Source organism: Mastigoproctus giganteus, chromosome 4 (genome assembly GCF_048544385.1).
Source record: "Mastigoproctus giganteus isolate SK-2022 chromosome 4, ASM4854438v1, whole genome shotgun sequence".
Taxonomy (NCBI): Eukaryota; Metazoa; Arthropoda; class Arachnida; order Uropygi; family Thelyphonidae; genus Mastigoproctus; species Mastigoproctus giganteus.
Genome location: NC_143578.1, coordinates 10,676,577 through 10,700,888, shown reverse-complemented (window position 1 = coordinate 10,700,888; position 24,312 = coordinate 10,676,577). Strand labels below are relative to the sequence as shown.

The window sequence follows — 24,312 nt, the reverse complement described above, 5'->3', positions numbered from 1 at the left end:
GTGTTGATGCAAAATTTAAGCAGGGAATGAGTCATTATTTTCTGACGCATGTTTCTACCTCCCCCAATGACCACATTATTAAATATTTGCAAGTTATTATTATTGGGAATTACACAGTTACATTGTTATCTAAACATTATTAAATTCAATGTTGTTGCTGTACAGTTTTAGGAGCATCAGCGACCAAGGCCATATTGCTCCGTGTATACGGTCTGTAAATTGCGCGTGTTCTGTGGCCGATTTTCTGTTTGCTGGACGAAAAACCCGAGTTTGCGGGAGAAAAAACCATGGTACCTCATACTTGAGCTCAACCAGAAGATTGAACTCAAGGTCATCATTTAGAAACAAATATGTAATATAGTTCCTTCCCAGTTCCTTCTGTTTTGAGCACTGGCCAGTGCTCAAAACAGAAGGAACTGGAAAGTTGCTGGAGAGGCCTTCATCCTGTATTGGATTGAAAATGGCTGATGATGATGTAATATAGGAACTTGGATTTTTTGATTAATTTTTGCCCTCATGGATAACACACTTGGTAGGATCGCCGTCTCCCCACACCAGATGGAAATACATGGGTTCCAGTTCCGTTGATGACGTGAGGAATTTTTATGGGCCTTTGTTTTCAGCGTGGATGTGTTAGTTGGTCTCACTTCATTCTCGTGGTGTAGGACTATATAGTCCACTTTGTAATGCCCACAATTGTCTCTCCATGTTTAAACTCCCCTCTATCCACTTTCCTGAAATCTTTTGAGAGTGCTACTACATAAAGGTGATCGGGTTTCTAGAAGTCCTTTACTATTCTTTGATTTTATGTAAGTGTTCATGAGCATTAATAGCACTTTAATCTGTATTTATGGTAGCTCCAAATGTATCCTACTGAATTGAAATCCTTATGAACAATAAGAAAAGTTGCTGGCACTCGCATATTTATTGACTAGAAAATTTTATATCTGTGGTGCCTGTAAAACTGTTCCAAACTCCAAATGTGAAGTGTAATACAGTTTGAAAAATATACCAGTTGTTCTCACGCCCAATTTAAGTTGAGGACTCAATTCAAAACTCTCCACCTGTTTTCTGTCAGCTTAAAGAAGCCGAGTAAATTTGAGAATTCACGGGCGCAAGGCAACAAACAATGGCAGGGAGGGATTTTGACTTCATTATACAAAGGATCTGGACCTTGTTAAGCCTTCCGATCAAAGTGCTTAGATGTGTAGTTGATGTGATAAGCAACTTTTGCCCGATGTCCTGATCGCCTCTTATCAAATCAGCTGCGTTATATGCTGTGATTGTATACGTAAACTGAAATTCCAGTGATGTCATGATCCTTAATCATGTTGAGTCAGTGCCATATCGGTGATAATCTTGTGACTCGTGTTGTGTGTGTATCTGTGATGAAATACAAACTTCGTTACCGCAGGAGTAGATCGCTGTGGTCGTGTTAAACAGTGTATTTCTGGTGTCTTTGTGCAACTTTTTTTAGGGAGTGTAATTAAAATTTCGAAAGGGTGCAGTCTAAACATTAGATATGAGCCGGACATCAGAGCCGTACCCTGAGAAAGTGAATTTGTCATTCTCGGGGTGTGGATTTCTGGGAATTTATCATGTGGGAGTAGCCAGCTGTATCAAGGAATATGCTCCTCATATTGTGGTAAACAAGATTGCTGGGGCTTCTGCTGGTTCTCTGGCGGCATGTGCTCTGATGACGGGAATACCTCTTGGCGAAGTGACCAGCGAGATTTTAAGGGTAGCAGTAAAAGCTCGAGAGGGAACTCTAGGACCTTTTCAGCCAAGTTTTCATTTAGTTCATATAGTCCAGTCCGGTCTTCGTCGTATGCTGCCTCACGATGCTCATTTACGTGCTAATGGACGACTCTACGTTTCTGTCACGAGAGTTTCAGATGGCCAAAATGTTCTATTGAGTAGATTTGACAGCAGGGAGGACCTTATCCAAGCTTTAATCTGCAGTTGTTTTATTCCTGTGTATGCAGGATTCGCACCACCCAAATTTCATGGTATAGGATACATTGACGGCGGATTCAGCAACAACTTGCCTGTGCTAGATGAGAACACAGTGACTGTCTCCCCATTTTCTGGCGAGAGTGATATCTGTCCACAAGACAAGGGTTTGAACATTGTGCAAATCGATTTCTCAAATACGAGCATTGCGTTAACTTCTGGAAATCTCTATCGATTCGCACGTGTGCTGTTTCCTCCCCATCCAGAAATTTTAAGCAAAATGTGTCAGCAAGGATTTGATGACACTTTAAAATTTCTCCAAAGAAATAATCTCATATCGTGTAAAAGATGCTTAGCTGTCCACTCCAGTATATATTTTTCAGATAAGGAGTCTCTCGAAGAAAAAAAACCAGAACCTCAGAAGAGCTATCTACCAAGCAACCATATTTATGACGGCTGCTCAGATTGTCGCTACAGATTGCAAACAGCACTCATGGACAGCCTTCCAGAATCTGTAGCTACTGCAATACAAGAGGTCTGCAAACAAGATAAAAAAGGGATAATCAGTGAATTTTCGGAACACATACAAGAAAAACTGCTATCCACAGTGTCGTATGTCATACCTATCGAAACAGCCATTTCCATTACGTATAGTCTATGGGGATTGGTCGATGTAGTCCACCAGAGACTAAAGAATAGTCTTCAATCACTATTGGCTTTCCCAAAAACTATTTTGAGAAAAATCTTCAATGAACAACCTCAATACACAGCAGTATTCTCCTGTCAACTTTCAGTGACAGAATTCAATTATAATGAGAGTGAAACATCAAGTTCACCGAAAGCAGCTACTACCCCTGATGATGATGTGATCCATGAAGACATAGTTGATGGGCTTTTGTCTCCAGATCCCAGAAAATTCTCACCACCACCTAGATTACAACGAAAGTCTTATGCTGGATTTGGTCAAGTACCTTACAGTCTTCCTGAGCGTGGCAGGTCTCTCGATGAAAGCAACGGTCCAGAAAGAGTGCTTGGAAATCTACGGTTTGATTTTACAATGGGTCTAACTCCAACTTTTAAAACTCCAGAAAAAGAAAATGTGACACTTGAAGATGCATTGAAATCACTACGTAAAGATAATAACAGCCAGCTTCAAAATGTATTAGACATTACCAGCAGAGCTCTTAACTGGCAACGAGATTACATTGGGAGTTACCACACTAACATTGACTCTCAAAATACAGACACCTTTGAGAAGCTCCTTGATGTAAGTGCTTCTAATGATGCGGTGATGGCTTTTTACTACACAGATGAAAACAATCGAGTACAAGTGACTGAAATATTCAACATTAGTGAGGACGATATCAGCGTATTGTTGCCCCAGGATGAAAAGGAAGCGGTTTCCAATTTAGAGTGGGACACCGAGTGGGCAACCGATCTATCGGAAACTCCCTTCGAATATGGGTCACCGTTGCTAGAGAAAGAAAGCATCTTTGAGAATCCTGAGGAGAAGGCAAATCTTTTGTTACGGGTCAACGAGTTAGAACAAACAAATCAGACAGATGAAAATGAGTCAGTGGAGATGTAAACTCCTTGTTTAAAAAATTTTAAAAATGTTTCAATTGTGAATAGTTTTAAAAATATTGTAACCCACTTTGAGCTCTATTAAGTAAGTAATTCAATATTTAAAATATATTTATTGTATATTAAACATCGTATTAAACTACTATCAGAATGGTATTTGCATATTGACTCTTTTGTTACTTTATTATTTGCAGAGTATGTTTTATTGATATTGCATATTCTTTTGTTTATGTTATATTATATTTCTTACACCTCATTATGTTACTATTTATCTCTCTATATCTGTTACCATCCGAGAGGGTAGAACAGTGGCTATAAGCACCGTCCTCCCCAAGTTGGGTGAAAAAGACTGTGGTTCGAAACGGTCAATGACGCGATGGGCTTTTTTTGGTTCCCTGGCTGAGTCATCGGTCTCAGGCAAGGATGGCGATTTTTTGTTTGTTTTTTTTTATTCTCAGAAACCCAAGTTTTTCATCCAACAAAACAGGCAAATTTGTATTTCTTCTTAGATTAGAAATTCAACTACAGAAAAATCTCACTGGCTACACTGCTGACAGGGATGGCAAAGATGAAACCAGCCATAGCTGCAAGATGTGAAATTCATTGTGATATGTAATTTTGGATTTCGCCATGTGGAGGTTCAACATTTTTGTTGGTTGAATCTTCCACCTCAAACAGACCGTCTGCCTTTCTCATTTTTCTTTCTGTTGAATCTTTTAATTCTAATCTTTCGGTGCCGTGTGGCAATGAATTATTTATAAGAACTGGGACCGCACCCAACCATGAACCGAAAAATTACTTGAAATCCGATTGTTGGTAGCCCGCGGGTACACAACCCGATGCAGGACGGTACAGTACCCGGTGGAATCTGCTACCTAGCTGAACTGCTGATTATTGACCACTACAGTAACTGGAAAAAGCATTGGAAAGGGCTTTCTCCAAACTAAACTCCCTCAAGTACTCCTAGTCTCAAGTACACAGCCACTGCTGAATCTGTTTTTAAAAGTTGTTCCAGCACGTTCTGTCTTCTTCTGCACTTAATCCTAAGTTGTTCTACTTTTAATGTTCAAACACGCTTTAATCCTACTTGTATTATATGTATATGTAACAATAATTTATATTTTCTCCAATATTGTATAAACAAAAACTTGTAACACTAGATGTACAGTGATATCCAACAGGTTTGTTACTTTAGGTTTATTACCACTGCCAAGATGCAAATAAAAGAACTGAAACTAAAATATATAAGTTGGGAATTTAAAAGCAAAACAAAACAAAACAATGAAATGAAAAAAATACTAAAATTATAAAGATGCAACACTGCTCGGAAAAATTAACAGAACACGTAGAAAAAGTGGTGGTGGAACTCCTGCAGCTTGCAGTGAAGAGGAACAAAATTTGATATGGTGGTGTACCGTAGATTAACAATGAAATGAGGAAAACGCGATAAACTTCGGAAATATATAAGGGACATTTATAGGGGTTGTATAAGAATTACCAAAAAATTGTCACCTTACAGAAGTCGAATCAAGATCCTCGAAAATATAGTCACTTGACATCAGTACGGCGTATGATCCCCTCCAACGGCTAAACAGCCCTGACAGAGGTGAACCATGGTCGATATTAGGGTGTCTATAGACTCTGTAGCAACAAATCCCTTTCTTCCACCAGCGCAGACCTTAGCTCACCAAGTGACCATCGCATTGCACGCCCAGTAGCATCCGACATATGGCCGATCGGATTTAAGTCTGTGATCGTGCCGGACACGGCAATCGTTGGATTTTTCAGTTTCAAGATATTCCTCTACCACTTGAACTCCATGTGCAGTGGCGTTATCATTGATGAAAAGAAATTTTGGGCCAAACACACGCTTAAAAAGCCGAATCGAGGATCTGTTCTCGGTACCTCTGCGCAGTTATGATACCCCTATCAAAAACATGAAGAGGGGTGCGGCCTTTAATCATTATTCCGCCCCCACCGGCTCACCATAAGTGCTCCTTTCTCTGATGTTGGAGGGATGGTTCTGCATTCCTTGTTTACAGATGAAATAATGTCTAGAATCTGTTTATAGGCTAAAATGGGACTCAGAGAACAGAACTGTACTCCATTTGTCAGGGCTCGAAATCATGGCACCAGTTTCAACGAACTCTGCATTGGTTTGGGGTTAATGGGATACAAACCATCGGCTTCCTTAAGTGGAGTCCACTTCAACTGAGCTTTTTTAACACAGTCCGGTTGAATTGCTTGAACCTGTGGCCACAGGAACCTCATGAAACAATTGATGACAAGCGTCAGATAGGGTATATTATGGTTGACGTAGCCCTCGGGCGACCTTGGCCAGCTCTTCTTGTAATGGTTTCTGCCTCCTGAAACTTCTTCCATAGTGCCGAGATGATACTGCCTGACGCATTAAGCCAATGTGCCACCTCCATCTGCGACTGCCCGGCTTCAAGTCCAACGGCCTGTCATTTAAAAGGATGGCAAGTCATCATCTAAACGACGATGACTTGCTATCTTGGTACTGGAGATGTCAGGTAAGATTCGCCTTAAACATTTCAATACTCACAGTCTTAGTTTCATAAATAAAATATTTCTTTTCTTTTCTTTTTTTTTTAATCAGTTCCTTTTCAGTTCATTCTCAAAAATTATCAAAACTTAAAAACAAACTTCTCATCAAAACTTACCCAGCATTTAAAAAAAGGGAAAACACAATGTCGACCTTATTCATAAAGAAAGAGTAATCCTTTGCGATATTCAAGTCTAAATATTTAATGATTTTTAGAAGGCAGAGAACAGCGCCCCCTTCCTATTATTAAATATGTTTCTGTATAAAATAAAAATCAAATTAAACCTAAATATATTTTTAGAGTTTTGGATTTAACCACAGTCGTTCTAATCTAACGAAAATATATTTTTCTTATTAGGAAAAAGGCCCTGAGCGCCTGTTATGTTCATGATGAAATAATACTGTGGCTACCAGCGAGATGTTTAAAAAATAAATAACTTTAATCAGAAAACGAGTTTGAATTCTCAGATTAAACTTATATTCAAAGATTCAATTTATATTTAAACAATTTGCTGGTTGGTACAATATTATTTCCTTATATTTTGTTATAAGAAAATATAATAAAATCACATTGAAGCCATTTCCGTTATAGAAGGAAATAAAAAGTCGTAAAAAGTACATTGAGTTTAATGTTCGCTGTTCACAAAATAAATATTGTATTCAACAAAATGTAAAGGAATTGCTTTCTTAAAAAGCAGAAACGCGCAAATATCGAACTGTATATTCCTAAAATATGTTTTCTAACGATTTCAACTCGTTTCTGATATTATTCTTCGATTCCGAAGCAAAACATGACGTCTATAACGAATGTGTAAATGTCCGGAATGCTCTCCTAACCCAGATTCAATTGTAACCCCCTGACAAAGGGTTTGAAAGTGACACCCTACGAGGTGGACAGTCGACAATAAGCAGGGCCTTGGTACAATAAACGTCAGTCAGGACATCTAGTTGTATACAGCGACAAAGAATCGAGTTGGGAGCACAGGATGTAGCCGGCACTTTCCCTTGTGAATACTAGCAACTTCAAGGTCGACTATAATCACTCTGTTTCTCTGCCTTCCCTCCCCACTTCTTCCGGCGTTTAACAGGAACCGAGAAGATGATTGCATCGATACTTCACGTAGGGAGGAGTCAAAGAAAAAAAACCAGAAGACCGAAACGTGTACCGAGACGGCATGTAATCACAGTTACTCAGACAGTAGCAGATAAATAGAGAAAGGGAGAGGTCAGAGGTGAAGTCACTGCTGCGATGCTTCCTCTATTTTTTTTTCCTTCTTTTTTTTTTTAATTTCAGGGTGGAGACATTTAGAAGCACAAATGAATTGTTAACAGTGTAATAAGACTAATTAAGGCCAAATTAAAGTAATGTATTCAGCGGGAACAATTTTCTAGAAGTTCGTCTGTTCAATGGAAGAGAGTGTGGGAGACTTGTTCATCTAAAGTTGCTTTCAACTGTCCGGTTTCTAACATGCAGGTGTTACAAAAGGTCACCCTTAAATTGATGCCACCTACCAGAGTTCAAGAGCCACGTACACAAAAACTTGCCTTTATTAAAATCTAATTTTATAATGCGAAAATGGACAATTTTGGTAGAGCTGTCTGCCAATTAAGCGCAAATGCAAAAGAGTGCTTTCTGCCACTTAATGTGGTCCCTGTTTCGTTCTATCTTTTTCCTTTGGCTAATACTCGTACATTAACAAACATCTGCTTAAAAGGAGTGAAGTGATTTTCCAGGAAATAATTAACTCCAAATTGGATATAATGTGGTGGTCTCCTTTGACATCGATTATGATCACGTTTTTGTAATTCAAGATAGCTTTCAGGGTATTAATGTTTTCTTTTAGGTTTCTGTCTAAAGGAAAACATTCTGTATATTTCCCTGACCCACTCCCCAATGTCAAGGCTTCGTTTCGAAACCCTAAGGTTCTATATCCGTATTTGGTCACCATCCTACCGTGTAACCCCATTTCCTAGCACTCAAATAGTGAAGTGCAGTTTGACAAGGTGTATTTGTAAACATCGGTGAACGTGCACTTCCCAAACGGGCTGACCTATTTTCCCCCTAATGTGTACACTTTAAAGATAAGAGCTATCGATAAATACCCTAACATCAACGAAAATAACAAAATCCCAAATAATAAGCTAAGCATCTCCACCGCAGGAGATCAAAGAAAACGAACGAGATAATATACGTAAGCATGCGCTGAAGAGAAAAATGGTAAACATTTATCCAAGAGGAAACATTTTCTATACACTTCGATTTACTTTTGATAAACTTTTTTAATTATAAGAATGCTAAGTACTGTTTCAAATCTGATATTGTAATTTAGGCAACATTAATTTTTTACATTACATGAGACATTGTACTGTTCATGGGAACATTTAATACTTTTTTTTAATTTTACGCTATAGCTGAGTTAGTTGGTCTGGGCAAAGGTTGCAAGTTTTTCTTCTCCTTCCCGGAAACTTGGGTTTTCCATCCCATAAGACAAATAAACAGAATAGACCACAGAATACACGCAATATGGTGTCACCTCCTAGAAAACGAACAGTATGGTAGTAAAGGAGATTATAATGTAAAAAAATAAAAATGAAACTTTAATCATTTAAATCGCTATAAAACGCACTCGTGTAATAAGGAAAGAGTATTACATTACGTGATGTCCTGCAGAAAACCTGGAGGGGTGAAAAATCAAATACTCCAAGGTAATTTAAATATCTCAAAAGTTGAGACATTTTCCAGTAAATAAACTGCCGATTCAGACACTAAGTAGCTTCGGATTTCTCTTTACCTTCTTAGTTGGAGCCTCCCACCCTCCCTTGCTATCAGCTGTTCTTGCATGTCAAATAACCATTGCTAATTGTCATGTTACAAGGAGATTCAATGGACCATATGAAACCAGTCACTGCCAAGATTTTGACGGTGGACGTTGCCCTGTCCTACTCCTATTACATGTTTCTCAGAAAGATGGCTCATCGCCAGGCACGACCACTTCTCTGGTAATAATACCCGAAAGTACAAAGTGACTGGTATTGTATGCTAAAAATACTTCGGCCAAAGTGAAGCGAAAACTATCCTCCTGTATCCAGTATACGGTTGATTGCTTTGTTTGAACAGCTGTGTATGCCAGCGTCTCACCAGATAACCGGTAGCTGGGTGGCGTTACTATCAATAAAAAAGATCAGAAAAGGTCCTCTTGAATTTGAATCATATCTTTTGCCCTCTCTGAATAAGGGAACGCGCTATTCGTACATGGAAACGTTTTTATATGTAGATGAAACTTTTTAAACGTAAAATGCTTACTATAACTGGCGCATACCTATCATTTTGCAATACTGCTAGGACTATACAACGTTACGAGGTTATATCTACCACAAGTTTCAGGCGGTTACAATTGTTGTCTGAACTAGTCTAAAAGGGCTTTGGCTTTAATCCCATCAAGGGACATTTCTTTTCCTCATCGTGGCAGAGTTATTTGGTCTTGGACGAGAGTTGAACCGTTTCCCTCCTCGGAAGAAGCGCGATTTTCATCCAGCAAACCGATCATAGAATACATGTGATTTATAGACACAATATGCTCATAGTTCAAGGACAGGGACGGATCTTTTTTTATCGTTCCGATCGATCCCTAGTGGATCGAACAATGGAGGTGAAGTTCGCAACTTCTCTTCATAGGAGACATGTTAATGCGCAGTTGGAAAAAGCCCTCTGACCACCATAATAACTGTCGTTATATTCATTATCATAAATGAATTGTGGCATGAGATTAGCAAAGTACGAATTGATTCTCTGGATATTAAAAATAGTGATAGCATTTGACCTTCGATCAAGTGTAATATCCAGGGTCATTTGTGGTATATAACCTAATCAGCAGCCATGATATGAAACAAGTGAAATTTCCTGTTATAATCTGAGTAATACCACATGGTTACTTCAAGTTCCCGATAGATTAATTTCTGTATCTTTTATCAATGAGTTATCGGAATCCTGCAAGTTAGAACAAGGATTATTATCTAAAACGAAAAATTATACGCATTAATAAGCAAAATTATGATTAATACACATTTAATCATACCTATTTAAATGGTATGATTAAATTTCAAGGGAAGGGGGGAGTTTTGCTCTTACATTTTTTTCCCAATGGATTAAGTGGAATACAGATCAGTGATTCGGTTCATCTTTCTGCAGGGAAAAACACCCAAAACAATCCATGAAGAAATGGTTGGTTTATGGATAAGACTTCACAGCATGTTATTGTCATACTTCTCAACTACGCCTTTCTCTATTCTTTTAACATTGCTTATCAGATACATCTTCCAGGCTCCTAATCACATCTAGCTCTATCCTCCAGTTCTCCCACTCTCCCAATCTCTACAAGAGTGTACATTACTCTTCTATTCCATTACTATCCTCTCTTTCTTTCCCCTCATTCATACTCCACAATTTCATTTACTTATACATTTTTCTTGTAATTTCTCATCCTTGCCTTATTCACTCAAACCAACCCAATCAAAACACTCACTTAAATGTGTTCCATTTGTCTTAACATAATTTTCTGAATGTTCCCTTTTCCTTGGTCGCCAATACTCGCCGTCTTCTCCATCAACCATTGCTGTCGGCTGCCCAATGAATTCGGCCTCATTAAACCCCGTATGCTGCACTTGTCCTAAAACAACTCCTCAGTAAAACAACTTGTCCTAAAACAGCTCCACAGTGTAGTCGTACAAGTGTTTTTGACGAGCCAAGAGAAGGAAGGCCACCAACATCCATAGACAGTGAGAGAGTTGCAAAGGTTGAGGAGCTGGTGCTGAGTGACAGACGTGTGACAATTCATTTCATCGCAAATGCAGTGAGAATTAGTCATGCGTCTGCCCACAGCATTTTACATGACCTAACTAACCCTAACTATATATTAGGGCCACCCATAATTTCTTATATATGGCAATATACACTGTGTTGCCACTTTACTAAGTACACCCTTGCTGTGCACACAAATGGTTTGTCCCACAACGTTGCAAGACACATGACCACAGTTGTGGAAATAAATGCAGCAGAACAACCTTTCTAGTATCAGTTAAGTGTACAAACCGTAGAAAGAATCGTGAAAAGGAGTGATCTAACGGACTCCGAACATGGCATGGTAGTAGGTGCAAGACGTGCTGGACAAAGCATCTCTGAAACGGCAGTTCTCCTGAACTTTTCACGCACCACACTTTCAAGGGTGTATCGAGATGGGTACAACGAACAGAAAACATCCTCTCAAAGGCACTCCTGTGGAAAAAATTCGTTTGTTGAATGGAGAGGTCAGAAGAGGATGGCTAGAATTGTGCAAGCAAACAGACGGGCCACAATGTCGCACATCCCATCAGAATACAACCTTGGTGTGCAGAACAAATATCGCAACGGACCACTAGTCGCACTTTGTCGCGAATGGGCTACAACAGCCGACGGTCACGTCGCGCACCTTTGTTATCAATAAAGAACAAGAGAGCATGCCTCCTGTGGGGACAACAAAAGCAACATCAGCACTGGACTATCGAGGATTGGAAAAGAGTTGCTTGGTCTGACGAGTCGAAGTTCTTGGTGCATCATGTTGATGGAAGGCTCAGAATTTGGCGAAAACAACATGAATCCATGGACCTGTCATGTCTTCTGACGACTACTGTGCACTCATGTCTGCATGGGACTCCCTTCCTGCACAACGTTTTCAGCTTCTAGTTCAATCCATGCCTAGATGAATTCAGGCTGTTTTGAAGGAGGCTCATCACGCTACTCGGTAGATGTACCTAATAAAGTGGCAGCACCGTGTATGTATTATGTCTGTAAATTAAGTGTGTTCTTTGGTAGATTTGCCTGTTTTGCTGAACGAAAATATCCCAGTTTCTGGGGGAAAAACCTTGCTATCTACGCCTGAGACCGACTAACTGAGCCACGGAATGAAAAAATATTTTACTGTACATGATCATCTGCATATGTCTAAGATCTCCACACGATGTATTCCGAGATTTTTGACGCCTTTGCAGAAGCAATGTCGAATGCAGTGTTCTCGCTATCTGTTGGAATTTTGTGACGCGGATGTTGAGAACTTTTTTGATCGCTTGGTGACAAATTACGAATGCTGGGTGTACCAGTATGATCCGGAGACTAAAGACATGTCAAAGATATGCGTGGACGCCGTTTGATTCGTCTCAGGAAGTAATCAATGAAGTGGAATCGTAGTTTCAGACAAAAAGTGCGTACTTCTATGATCAAACAACTGATTAAACAACTGATCCATAGAAGGGAGAAATGTGTTACTATACATGGAGAGTAAAGGATTAAGGTTCCTGTGAAGTTTCTCCTTTCTAGGGCTATTATTTCTTGGTAATGGTAAGAACGCTTTGATGCCCGCTCGTAATTCAATCCCATCAAACGTATGAGATTTTTCTGGGTGGAATTTCCCAAGTGTAAATAAGACAGAAATCATCATCATCATCATCATCAGCCATTTTCAATGCACTGCAGGATGAAAGCCTCTCCAGCAACTTTCCAGTTCCTTCTGTTTTGAGCACTGGCCATCCATTTACTACTCAAAAACTCATGAATTTCATCTATCCATCTCCGCCTTTGTCTTCCAGGTTTTCTTCTAGCTCCTCTTAGGTACCATTCTGTTATTTTCTTAGTCCATCTGTCATCATGTCTTCGAGCTATGTGTCCTGCCCAAGACCATTTTAGTTCTTTAGTTTTGATAAGAATGTCCTTTACTTGAGTTTGCTGCCTAATCCATGTGTTTCTCTTCTTATCTAACAGTCTGATTCCCAATATAATTCGTTCCATTCTTCGCTGTGTAGTTCTTAGCTTCTCTTCCATTCTTTTGGTGAGTGCCCAAGTTTCACTTCCATAAGTCATGGTGGGGAGTATACATTGATTCATTATTTTACGTTTCAGACAAACTGGGATATTGCTCTTCAGTATGTGACTATATTTCCCGAATGCTATCCATCCAAAATTTATTCTTCTCTTGACTTCCAGCCATTTATCATTATTACAGCTAATAATTTGTCCCAGATAAATATATGACTCCACATTTTCGATTACTGCTCCAATCATTATTTCCCTTTCTGTGGCATATTTGTTCATCATTACTTTTGTTTTAGCCATATTCATCTTTAGTCCAAAATCCTTACTAGCTGTGCATAACTGATTAAGATTTTCCTCTAATTCTTTGGGATCGAAGACAGAAATCATGGGATACTTACCTAGTAACGGGTAGGCCCACCTTTCGCCCGGATAAGGTCAGTCACACGGCGAGACATTGAGTCCACTAGATCACGAAAGCGTTCCACAGGTATTTCCATCCATGCTTGCTGCACTGCTGTCCAAAATTCCGTCGCATTCCTGGGTAGAGGATCCAAAGCTCGAACGGACCGTTCCACAGTATCCCAAAGATGCTCCACAGAGTTTATGTCCGGTTAACGGGGAGACCATTCCATGTTATTCCAGGACTGGTGTATTCCCGATACACTTTTGATGCAATTTTCATAAGAAACTTTCAGAATTAAAGATAAATCTAATTCTCCATTTCTGCATACTGTCGAAGTTCTATTCGTTTTTCGACAAAAAAGAAGAATGTTTGATCCCTACTGCATTCAGGAATTATACACCGATGAGCCAAAACATTATGACCACCTACCTAATATGATGTTGGTCCTCCACGTGCAACCAAAATAGCTCATACTCGACCAGGCATGGAAGCTACTAGATTTCCGAATGTGTCTTGTGGTATCTGGTACCAACACGTGACCAGCAGATCCTTTAACTCCTGTAAGGTCCGTGGTTGAGACGCCGTAGATCGGAGTTCCAACATAAACCACAGATGCTCGATGGGATTGATATCTGGTCAATTTTGAGACCTGGGCAATACCTGGAAGTCTTCCTCGTGTTCCGCGAACCAGTCTCGAAGACCGTTGCCATGAAAGGGTATACCTGGTCAGCAGTGATGTTTAGGTAAGTGCAAAGTGTAAAGTGTATTCGTGTCAAACGGCAGCAGGGGTTTCCCCCATCTCCGCATGGTTTTCTTTGTGGGCGTAACTGTAAAGATCACTGTTAAGGCCAGAGAATTAAAAGTGTATGGGATTTGGAAGTATTGTGTTGTGTATCGTTGTTCCACTGGCCATTTAGCCGCTAGACCTAACGTTGACCATACTCAACCCAGGGAGGCAGACCAGGTACATCAGTATTATAGTTATTTACTCTGGCAGGCCCTGCCACCTAATTTCCTGAGAGTTCAGTGGCTAGGGCCTTAAAAGAAAGAAAAAAACCCGCGATTTTAAGGGGTGGTTCTAATGAGATTAAATTTCGGAATTGATGCACGATTTGGCTGTTAGAATTTGGAAGTTTATTTAAATTTTTGTCGTGTGGGGCTCTATACACTGTGATGTATAGAGAGAGTGGGGGGAAAGACTGAAGACTGGAGGGGAAAGACGGCAGTATGAGGTCAATAGGGAAGACGACCCCAGATGTCAGTGTGGCATTCTCATGCCGCACCAGGAAAAGTAAACGGGGTAGGTACCCCTGCCAGGATAGGGAAAGAAAGTGGGCCAGGCTAGGTATTCATCCCAGATCGCCAAAAGGCGAGGTGGCAGTGTAGCTGCGGTCACAGTCATGGTTTTTGGATGTCCAGTGCACTTCAGGTAGGTCACAGTCTTGGTTCAATGTCTCACTAGTCTCGTGTTCGTCTTATGGGATCAGGGAGAGGAGTTAAAAAATATATATTTTAGGGTTGCCCGTAATTAAATCCATTAACCCGTATTCGTGTCTGTAAATTGCATGTGTTCTATGGTCGATTTGCTTGTTTTGCTGGACGAAAAAAACCTCAGTTACTGGGGAGAAAAACCTTGCTATCTACGCCTGAGACCGACTAACTCAGCCACGGAGTGAAAAAAAAGCCCATTAAAGTTCCTTGGGTCATCGACGGGATTCGAACCCAGGCCTTTTTCCACCCGGTGTGGGGAGGATGGTGACGATACCACTGTGCTAGCCGCGCAGACAGGGAGAGGAGTGATGACTCTGGTCAGTTTGCTTTGATGTTAATTCAGGTAATCATATTCGTTGAAAGCATTAGTCCTGGCCTTTTTCGCCAGGTCATGAACGGAGAGGTATCTTTGTTGGTAATTTCCTGTGATCGGTTATAGTCATGCGGTATTGTCCATTTTTGAATGTCCATGCTGTAGTCCTGAATGTCTCCTTCTTGGTTAGTATCATGGAGTTCTTCTATTCGGATGTTTCCGTATTAGTTGGGGATAGCGATTTCCGTTCTTCGTCTGTTAAAGAACGAAGGGCGTAGCGGCTGAACGCGGTGTACTCGTCTCCCGAATCCAGGAGGTGATTGTCTTTTGGTACGAACTTTATTCTGGTGATGAGAACTGACCTTTGTTCCTCATAGCATTCACATTTGTGCAAGATATGTTGCCAGGTCTCCATATTGCCACCAGTGCAAGTTGGGTCCTCGGTCAGTCCGAGTGCATTCAGTTTTGTGTTAAAGGGCCAATAGTCCTTTAACACAAAAGGTGGTGTTCATTCCTGGGTGGAACCATTTGGGGGCCTTTGGATAGGTCTTGTCTACGTAGGGTATAAATTTCCGTATGACTTCACCTTTGGTCGTCTCTTGTCATCTCCTCTGCCAAGTTTCTTTCAGGTGTTCCATGATATTTTGTTTTTTCCCTTCGGTGGTTGTTTGTTGGGCCAAGTATAAAACTGTCAAACGTGATCGGTGTTCCCTTTGCCAGGTAGTAGATCAACCCACATCTCGCCACCTCCAGGTCCAGAGGGAGAGTTCCTGCCTGGACCTGCCGCGTGCAGATACTCACCATGTTACATGCCCTGGTAATGGTGAGGAGTATTTTTCGCTGTATCGTTTCGAGGATTCTTTATTTACGGCAGTTCTTGCTTTTGCGTACTATATTGGGGCTCCATAAGTAATTGCTGGGACGAAAATCGCTTTATAGTAGAGGGATAATGTTCTTTTGTTTAGTCCCCAGTCTCTGACCACTAGAGCTGCGTATTTTCTCAGCTTCTCCTTCAGATATGAGTTGTTGTTTAAAGGACAGGTTGGAATCTAGGATAATGCCTAGGTATTTCATCTGTTTTGCTAGTTTGATTGTGCTTCCCCTTACTTTTATCTGAGACAGACTCTGACGTTGAGTGCTCCTCTCAGCAGAATTGAGTTCGTTTTGGTCGGGGAAATCTCCAGTGTATGCAGGTTTTCCCAGTCCTGGAGTACTTGCAGTGCGTGGTTCACACAGGCTTCTAACTGTGATCTAAAGCTCGCTGCCACCATAAGGACGAGATCATTCATGAAAGCTTGTCCGTTGACATCACCCAAGTCAAGTGCCAGGAATTCACTAAAAACAATGTTCCACAGGAGTGGCCCTAGGACAGATCCCTGTGGGCAGCACCTGTGGACCGATCTTGTCAGGCTCTGGAACGGTGCCATTACCCTGATTTTTCTGTCAGAGAGGTAGGATCTAATGCAGTTATATAAATTCATGGAGATTTTTGCCTTGCAGAGTCTTCCAAGGACGCTCGGCCTCCAGAGGGTGTCGAAATCCCCGGTGAAGTCGACCGCAACTACCAGGAAGTACTTTTTGTTACATTGTTTGTGCTTTCTAGGAGTTTCCGATTGGCCATCGAGTCATCCCATGTTGTGGTGAGGGTGCGTTGTGGCGTCATAGTTGCTGTAGCGATTTCCCTCCATGGGGAGTTTATTTGTAGTGATCTTGTAGACCACTCCCCAGGGGTTCTCATTACCTTTAGTTCAGACCAGTCGTTCCCAGGAGTATTTTTTACTTTACTTTATACTCTCAGTATAAATATTTCTCAGTACTGTATATTGTCGGCACAGGTAAGTGACCTTAGCGGGCAGCCACGATCTCCGTGCTCTCTGGTGTTCCTTTCTTTTTTGTTGGACTAATCTCTTTTGTCATTGCAGCATTGGGGTCCACCATGGCATGGCCTTGCTCGAAGGCGTTTTTCTTTTTATGGCTACTTCAGCTGCCTCGGGTATAATGTTTGTTATTATCTGTTGCAGTTCGTCTGGGTCCTCTCTTATTTCTCGGCTGTCCTGTCTGGTTTGCCCCCTTCTATCATATTGGGCTCTACTGATTAGCTGTTCTCGGAAGAGTTCCCAATTGGCTTTGGAGATTACAAATCTGTTTAGCATTTTCCTTTCTTTGCTGGGGTCTCTGTATCTGGTAGGTGGTGGTATGGTGATCCGACATGGTCCAAGCATTTTGCACAGTCCAGTCGGTCACATGGGAATCGATATTTCTTGTGGTTAGAGTGATGTCGATGGTCGCCTCCCAAAGTGTATTACAGAAGGTTGGGAGGCAAAAAGGTTGATTTTTAACCGTCTGTATTGAGTTAGCCAGAAACTGTTCCAGCCTTTGGCCGTTTCTGGTGCCTTGCCGGTCCGGCGTGGCGCTGTGCCATACTGGGGATCGGCAGTTGATGTCGGCACCTATTATGACCCTCTGTTCCGATAGGGTAGTTTGGTCATCCTGAAGATATGTAATGTCTGCATGGGTAGCACAGTGGTATTTTCACCATCCTCCCCACAGCGGGTAAAAAAGGCCCGGGTTCGAATCCCGTCGATGACGCGAGGAACTTTAGTGGGCTTTTTTCACTCCGTGGCTGAGTTAGTCGGCCTGAGGCATAGATAGCAAGGTTTTTCCCTCAGAAACTGGGGTTTTTCGTCCAGTTTCTGAGAAACAAATCGCCTGTAGAACACACGCAATTAACAGACATAAGACACAGCATGGAAGATGAATTTAATTATTTGGGTGGCCTAAATATAATAGTTTGGAGATATGTAATGGCAAAGTCAATCTCAATGCTGGGTCTGCAGTAGAAAGAGAGAGACTGCATATAAGCAGCCGACAGAGCTGATTATATGAGCACATGCTGCTCATGGCGTGCATAACTGTGGGATCTTGGTTACTGTAATTTCTGGGGCGGACTATAATTGCTGCCCACGGCATATCTTGTTGCTCTGTACTATTTTAAACCTGAGCGGGTATTCCCTAACCTGCTTCATGTGAGTGTAGGGCTTTTGAATAAGAATTAGATCCACATTGTTGTTCTTCTTCTTCTTCTTCTGCTTTTAGGCATACTCGGGCAACCACTGCTTTCGCACGTTGTGAATTTATTGGGTGAATTTTTAGCAATCCATCATTATATTTTTTACATTGCATACCCATAATCGGTTCTGAGTTGATATGTACACTTGAACTTTTGATATGTCAGACATTTTGGATCTCTTATGGAATGCATATGATCTAGCCTTAGTAGCTTGCCGTTGACGCATATGGGGTCTTTTGCTTTGTTTGGGCAGCTACTGAAGTTGTGCCCCTTTTTGGAGCAGTGGATGCACGTTGGTTCCATTTGATTACATGTGTGTGTCATGTGCCCATATTTGCAGCACTTAAAACACTTTATTATAGCCACATGTTCTCTGTAACCGTGGCTTCTCCACTCTATATAAATTTTTTGCTGTTCCAGCAGGACTTTCCAGGCCTCTAGGGCCAGCTCCACTACCCAGTTACAGTTTCCGCTGCTTTTGACCCTTGTTTTATACTTGGGCAATGATGTTTAGTAATATATGTATAGGCAAGGCAGCTACCAGAACATTCGGTCAAATCCGCCTCATTTCGTTGTGTTTAGGTATGTAGTAGATATCAGAGTGTCCGGCACATGGATGACTGGACCCAGGGTAACCTAGTAGAACATCACCCAAAGCATGACACCGCCGGCACTGGCCTGATATTATCCCACGGTGCATCCAGGTGCCATCACTTCCCCAGGTAACCGACGCACACGTACCCAGCTGTCCACATGGTGCAACAGGAAATGTGATTCATAGGACCAGACGACCTTCTTTTAATCAATAAAGGTCCAGTTTTAATGATCGCGTGTCCATTGTAGGCACTGTCGCCGGTGACCCGTGGTTAGCATGGGCACTCAGAGTGGCTTGCGGCTACACAGCCCCATTTTCACCAGGATTCGATGTACTGTGCATTGTGACACATTACTCCCGTCACCAGTATTCCAATTACCGAGTTGCCCTTTTGTTACCACATACCATCCGGGAGAGCTTTCATTCACCTCGAGCATCGATGAGCCGTGGTCGTCCAACACCTCGCAGGCGGTTTGTGGGTTTTCCCTCCTCAGACCACTTTCGGTAGGTACTAACCACGGCTAACTGTGAGCACCCCACCAGCTATGCCGTTTCGGATATGCTCTGGCCTTCTGCACGGTAGCACAGTGGTATCGTCACGGTTGTCCCCACACCGAGTGGAAAATGCCAGGGTTCCAATCCCGTAGATGGCGCGAGCAACTTTAATTGGATTTTTTCACTCCGTGGCTGAATTAGTCGGTCTCAGGCGTAGATAGCAAGGTTCCCCCTATGAAACTGGGGTTTTTCGTCCAGTAAAAACAGACAAATCGACCATATAACACACGCAATTAACAGACATAAGACACACAGCATGGCAGATGGATTTAATTATTCGGGTAGCCTAAAAATAATAGTTTAGTTTTTTAATTTGGATAGGCTCTGACCCAGTCGTCTTGCCACTACAATTTGGCCTTTGTCAAACTCGCTTAAGCCTTTCCCATCTGAAGAACAAGAGTAACACTGATTAACTGAGCTCAGTATCAGGTGTTTTTATACCGTGTCCCGATCCGCGCACGCGCCGTAGTTCACCTGCAGTTGCTTCGATTTGCACAATGACTCGCTGATCACAATGTTTTGGCTCATCGGTGTATGTTTTTTGCATCCCAGAAGATCGCTTTTGCAGTTCACCTAAATTTAGTCGTTTCACAGCTGTATAAGAGAATATATGCCTTTTCTCCTAATTCAACCTTACATGTTATTAATGAACTCCACAAACACACACTGATGCTCCCTTATCCGATTCTCAATTTTCTTTCATTTCCGAAGTCATGAACAAAATTCTTACCTGTGTTATTTGTAATAATTTCAACATGTTTAAAATTTGTCAACTTAATTTCATTATTTTTTAACGGTATGCTGCGTTATGTAACTACACCAGTGGTGTGCAAAATTTAAGGCCCAGTCAAGTTTTCACCTGTAGCTTCTCATAGGAGTGGCCTGGATATGGGAAAAGTATACTAAAGAAACCTCGTGAGATACAGAAATGATGAAGGAAACAACACCGACACAACAACGGAAATAAAACGGTACAGAGGGATTTTATTCAACAATCGCAACATAGCACTGGCTGCCATAATTTAGATGCATCACTGCCAAAGATGGAACAAAGGGAAGAGGTGGTCCTCAGTAGGAGATATGGCCACCCCCACAGGCGGTGCAAAGCCTGCATCGCCGGCTTTGCATGCCTGTCCATACTTAGAACAATGTTATTGATAAGTTCGTGAGGTAGCATCGTCCATTCCTCTGTCAACGCCATCTTCAGCTGGTGAACATTTTCTGGTGGGTGTGGATGTACAACTAAGCGTCTCCCCAGAGAGCATCCCATATGTGTACGATGGGATGTAAATCGGCGGAAACGGGGTAGACCAATCTATACGAACAATGTCCTCACTTTCCAAAAGCATATATTAACAGCTGCAGTGCGATGGAGTGTGGCGTTATCATCCATAAACACGAACTCATTGCCAATGGCGCCTCGGAACAGATGCACACGCTGAAGGATTACCTCAGTACAGTACCGATTACAGTATTGCCTTTCAGTATCTGGAGTTGTGTACGTCCATCTAAGTAACGCCTCCCCAGACGAGAACACCTCGACCACCACATCGATCCCTTTCAGTGATGTTTGCGGGGTGATACCGTGTGCCAACCTCTCGCTAGATTAGCTGACGTTCAGAATCGCTGCTGAGACTGGATCTATTCTCATCAGTAAGGAGTACCTTAAGAAAGATTTTGTGGTTGTAACCTTTAGAAATAGTGTTGGTCCTTAAGTTTTGAAAACCAGTGCAGTACTCCTTTCGGCTGACCTCTATCTATAGCATATCGGTTTTTTTTTAGGTTCTAGCCACTGAAATCTCAGGAAATTAGATGGCAGGACCTGCCAGAGTAAATAATTATAAAACTGGTGTAATTGGTCTGCCTTCATGGGGCAGAGTGTGGACAACCTTGGGTACCATTAGGGGCCCAGCGGCTAAATGACCAGAGGAACAACAGTACACGACACTGCACGTTTACAAAATCCATACACATTTAAACCTGTAGCATTGACAGTGTTCTGTTTCACATCCACAATGTATACTATGCAGGGGTGGGGGAAACCCCTGGTGCCGTTTGACACTAAACACACTCTACACTCTGTCCCAAGAAGTAAAGCTATGGTACTCTGGACTGATTAACATGGCCGCGTTGTGAAAAAAATCTATAATAGTTGCTCCTGTAAAAATGAAACTTGAACCCAGGGCTTTTCCATAAAGGGAGGAAAGGTGTTGATCAATAACCATCATGCTAACCGCGAGCACTTTCAAAAGTGCAGAACGGAAATCATAGCTTGGAATAGAAAGGCATAAGCAAGGGCACGCTTTTCAAGGAAATTAAGAGTTGCCCGGAACGCAGTGGCATAGAATCCAAAAGGTCTTGGGTTCATGGCATTTTGTTTTCGGTGCCATCCATTGTTTTGCCTGGATGCGACCCAAAGTTTTTATAAGTTTTATCCAAAATGCTCGTAGCGCCACAAAAACTGAAGCGGCAACTTCACCAACTATTCTCGAATTGCTAATTTCAAAATTACAGACTGGAGACATGGAACTGTAATCAAAAATATGTAAATTAAAAGAAATAAATAAGCACGAAAATAAATAAATTAGAGTTAGTGGAAATTTAGAAAAAAATAAACCTAAAATTGTACACGCTGTACGCAAAATTTCGTTGATAGGCATTATCGGTTTGGGTTAGAAATTGTGACTTGGTAACCTTCTGAATATTCATATAAAAAAAAAGCAGAAAAAAAAAGAAAGAAACTCGTTTTCTCAACGCACAAGAGATGTTTATTAAGTTAGACTGTATTTTTCGAGATAATTTCTTGTTTTAAAACTGATACTGAGGTTATCTAACCAAAACGATCACGATTTCGCCTTGAATTCCATTGTCCTTCAAGTTTATTTCTCGTTTGAAGAAGAAAAGAATTTCCCACAATATTTTCCAACATCTCATTTTCCATTACTGGTAACTTACCTGGTCTAAACAGGTTTTGAGCAACTTCATCAAAATACACAGTTATCGGACTGTTTCCTGTCTCGTGAAATTGTACACAGCATTTTCTCTTTTTATGTTTCATATTTAATAACGTCAACATTAAGTTGTACGAAGAAGAAAACAAGCAGTGACCAGATGTGAAGGAAACTATTAAAAAAATCTAAACTTCTTATTTTACAGAGGCGAAGAAACCAGTTCTAACATACTTAACAAAATTGTCTACATTAATGGCAAACACTTAGATGTTTATGGCCCCCATGCGGCATTTAAAGTGCATTAAGAATTGTGAATTTTCCACTGAGGCCGGACATTGCAATTGAATGCAACTGAATGCAGCCATATTTTTAAACGGTTCCTTGTTTTATTTTTTAGGATATTTATGTCACGAACGAAGCGAAAAAAAATAGACATTACAAAAAGATTGAATGATTAAGCAAAAAGCTGTAACTTCAAGGTCATGAGGTTATTAACCTCGTTTCGTTCAAATAATCCAGTAAATGACGTACCAGAAATTAAGAAATGCATGTCATTGTCTTAGCTTTAAAATTATCGATAATTACAGATTAGAAAAATAAGAGCTGTTGGTTAAATAGCACTCCTTCAGATGAGGTGGAGCTAGTGATAGAGAACAGCTATGAAAGCTGTTATTAATGGAACGATCATTGTTCGAAATGATCCAAGGACTAATTAAATTCTCATTCCCATGTTTTTCAAAAATAAGTGGATATGGGAACGAATTGGATTTTAATTTTTGTTAAGTCAACGCCTGTGAACGCGTAGACGCCGACTGAGAAATGGTGAAGGAGGAAAGTCGTTCCCACGGTCTGACAGGTGTGGGAAGTGGGGATAAAAGCACAGCGGCTTTGATCATTTTTACGATGCGGGATGAAAATCCGAAGTTGGCCTCGACAAGGGGTTTTAGACCTTAAATAAACTTTTTGATATACCTCCATAATGATAAATACAAGATGATAGTTCAAGGAGACTTACAATACACTTTTAAAGACTTTAAACGATTCGAATGAACATAGTGATTCATGTTCACGATGCTGAATATAGACAAAGTCACAAAAAATAAAATTTCTGTACATAAATTATAGCAAACAAATCATTTGTGTACATAAATTGTTAGAATTCCTAATATCAACAAACACTTCCCCACACCATAAATATGTGTTGATTTATTTTATTATTATTTATTTTTTAGCTCATCAGCAACTTAGACCATATTGTGCTATTGTGTATTATATGTATATGAGTGCATGTTCAAGGACCGATATGATATCGTGCGGCTGAAAAAAATCAGGAACCACTTACGGGGGGGGGGTTATCTCTTCCTCATCCTGAGATCGGTTAACTATAGTCCGACGTCTTTGAAAGTGGCGAAACCATTACATTAGGTAGGTGTAACTAATAAAGTGGCAGCACAGTGTATATTTATGATAACAACGCGACCTCCATGACAATACTGCCACTTTATTATGTACACCTACCTAGTAGTGTGTTGAGCCTCCTTTAGCCTTCAAAACAGCTCGAATTCGTCTAGGCATGGATTGAACAAGATGCTGAAACGTTGTGCAGGAACGGAGTACCATGAACACACGAGTGTGTCATGCAGTTCCTTGAGATTCGACGGAGGTGTAGGCCTGCAGTGAACAGCCCTTTCCAGCTCATCCCAAAGATGTTCAATAGGATTGAGATCCGTGGATTGAGCGGGCCACTGCACCATTCCATAAGGATTCGGGCTTTGTGAACCGTGCATTATCCTGCTGGAAGTAACCATCTGACTGAGGATAAACTGTCAACATGAACGGATGCACTTCGTCAGTAACGATGTTAGATACGCTGTCGCATTCAGACGTGAATCTATGGGTATCAATGGACCCAACGTGTGCCAAGAAAACATTCCCCACCACCTTGCATAGTAGTCGTCAGAAGACATGACTGGTCCATGGATTTATGTTG

General features: G+C 41.1%; 1 protein-coding gene across 1 annotated transcript; it reads left to right on the top strand.

Moving 5' to 3' along the window:
• The first annotated feature begins 1,522 nt into the window (after positions 1-1,522).
• On the top strand, positions 1,523-3,541 carry LOC150086395 (patatin-like phospholipase domain-containing protein 2). Its single transcript, XM_090371299.1, has one exon. It carries the CDS (start codon positions 1,523-1,525, stop codon positions 3,539-3,541), a length of 2,019 nt encoding a protein of 672 aa, XP_090227425.1.
• The last annotated feature ends 20,771 nt before the right edge of the window (positions 3,542-24,312 follow it).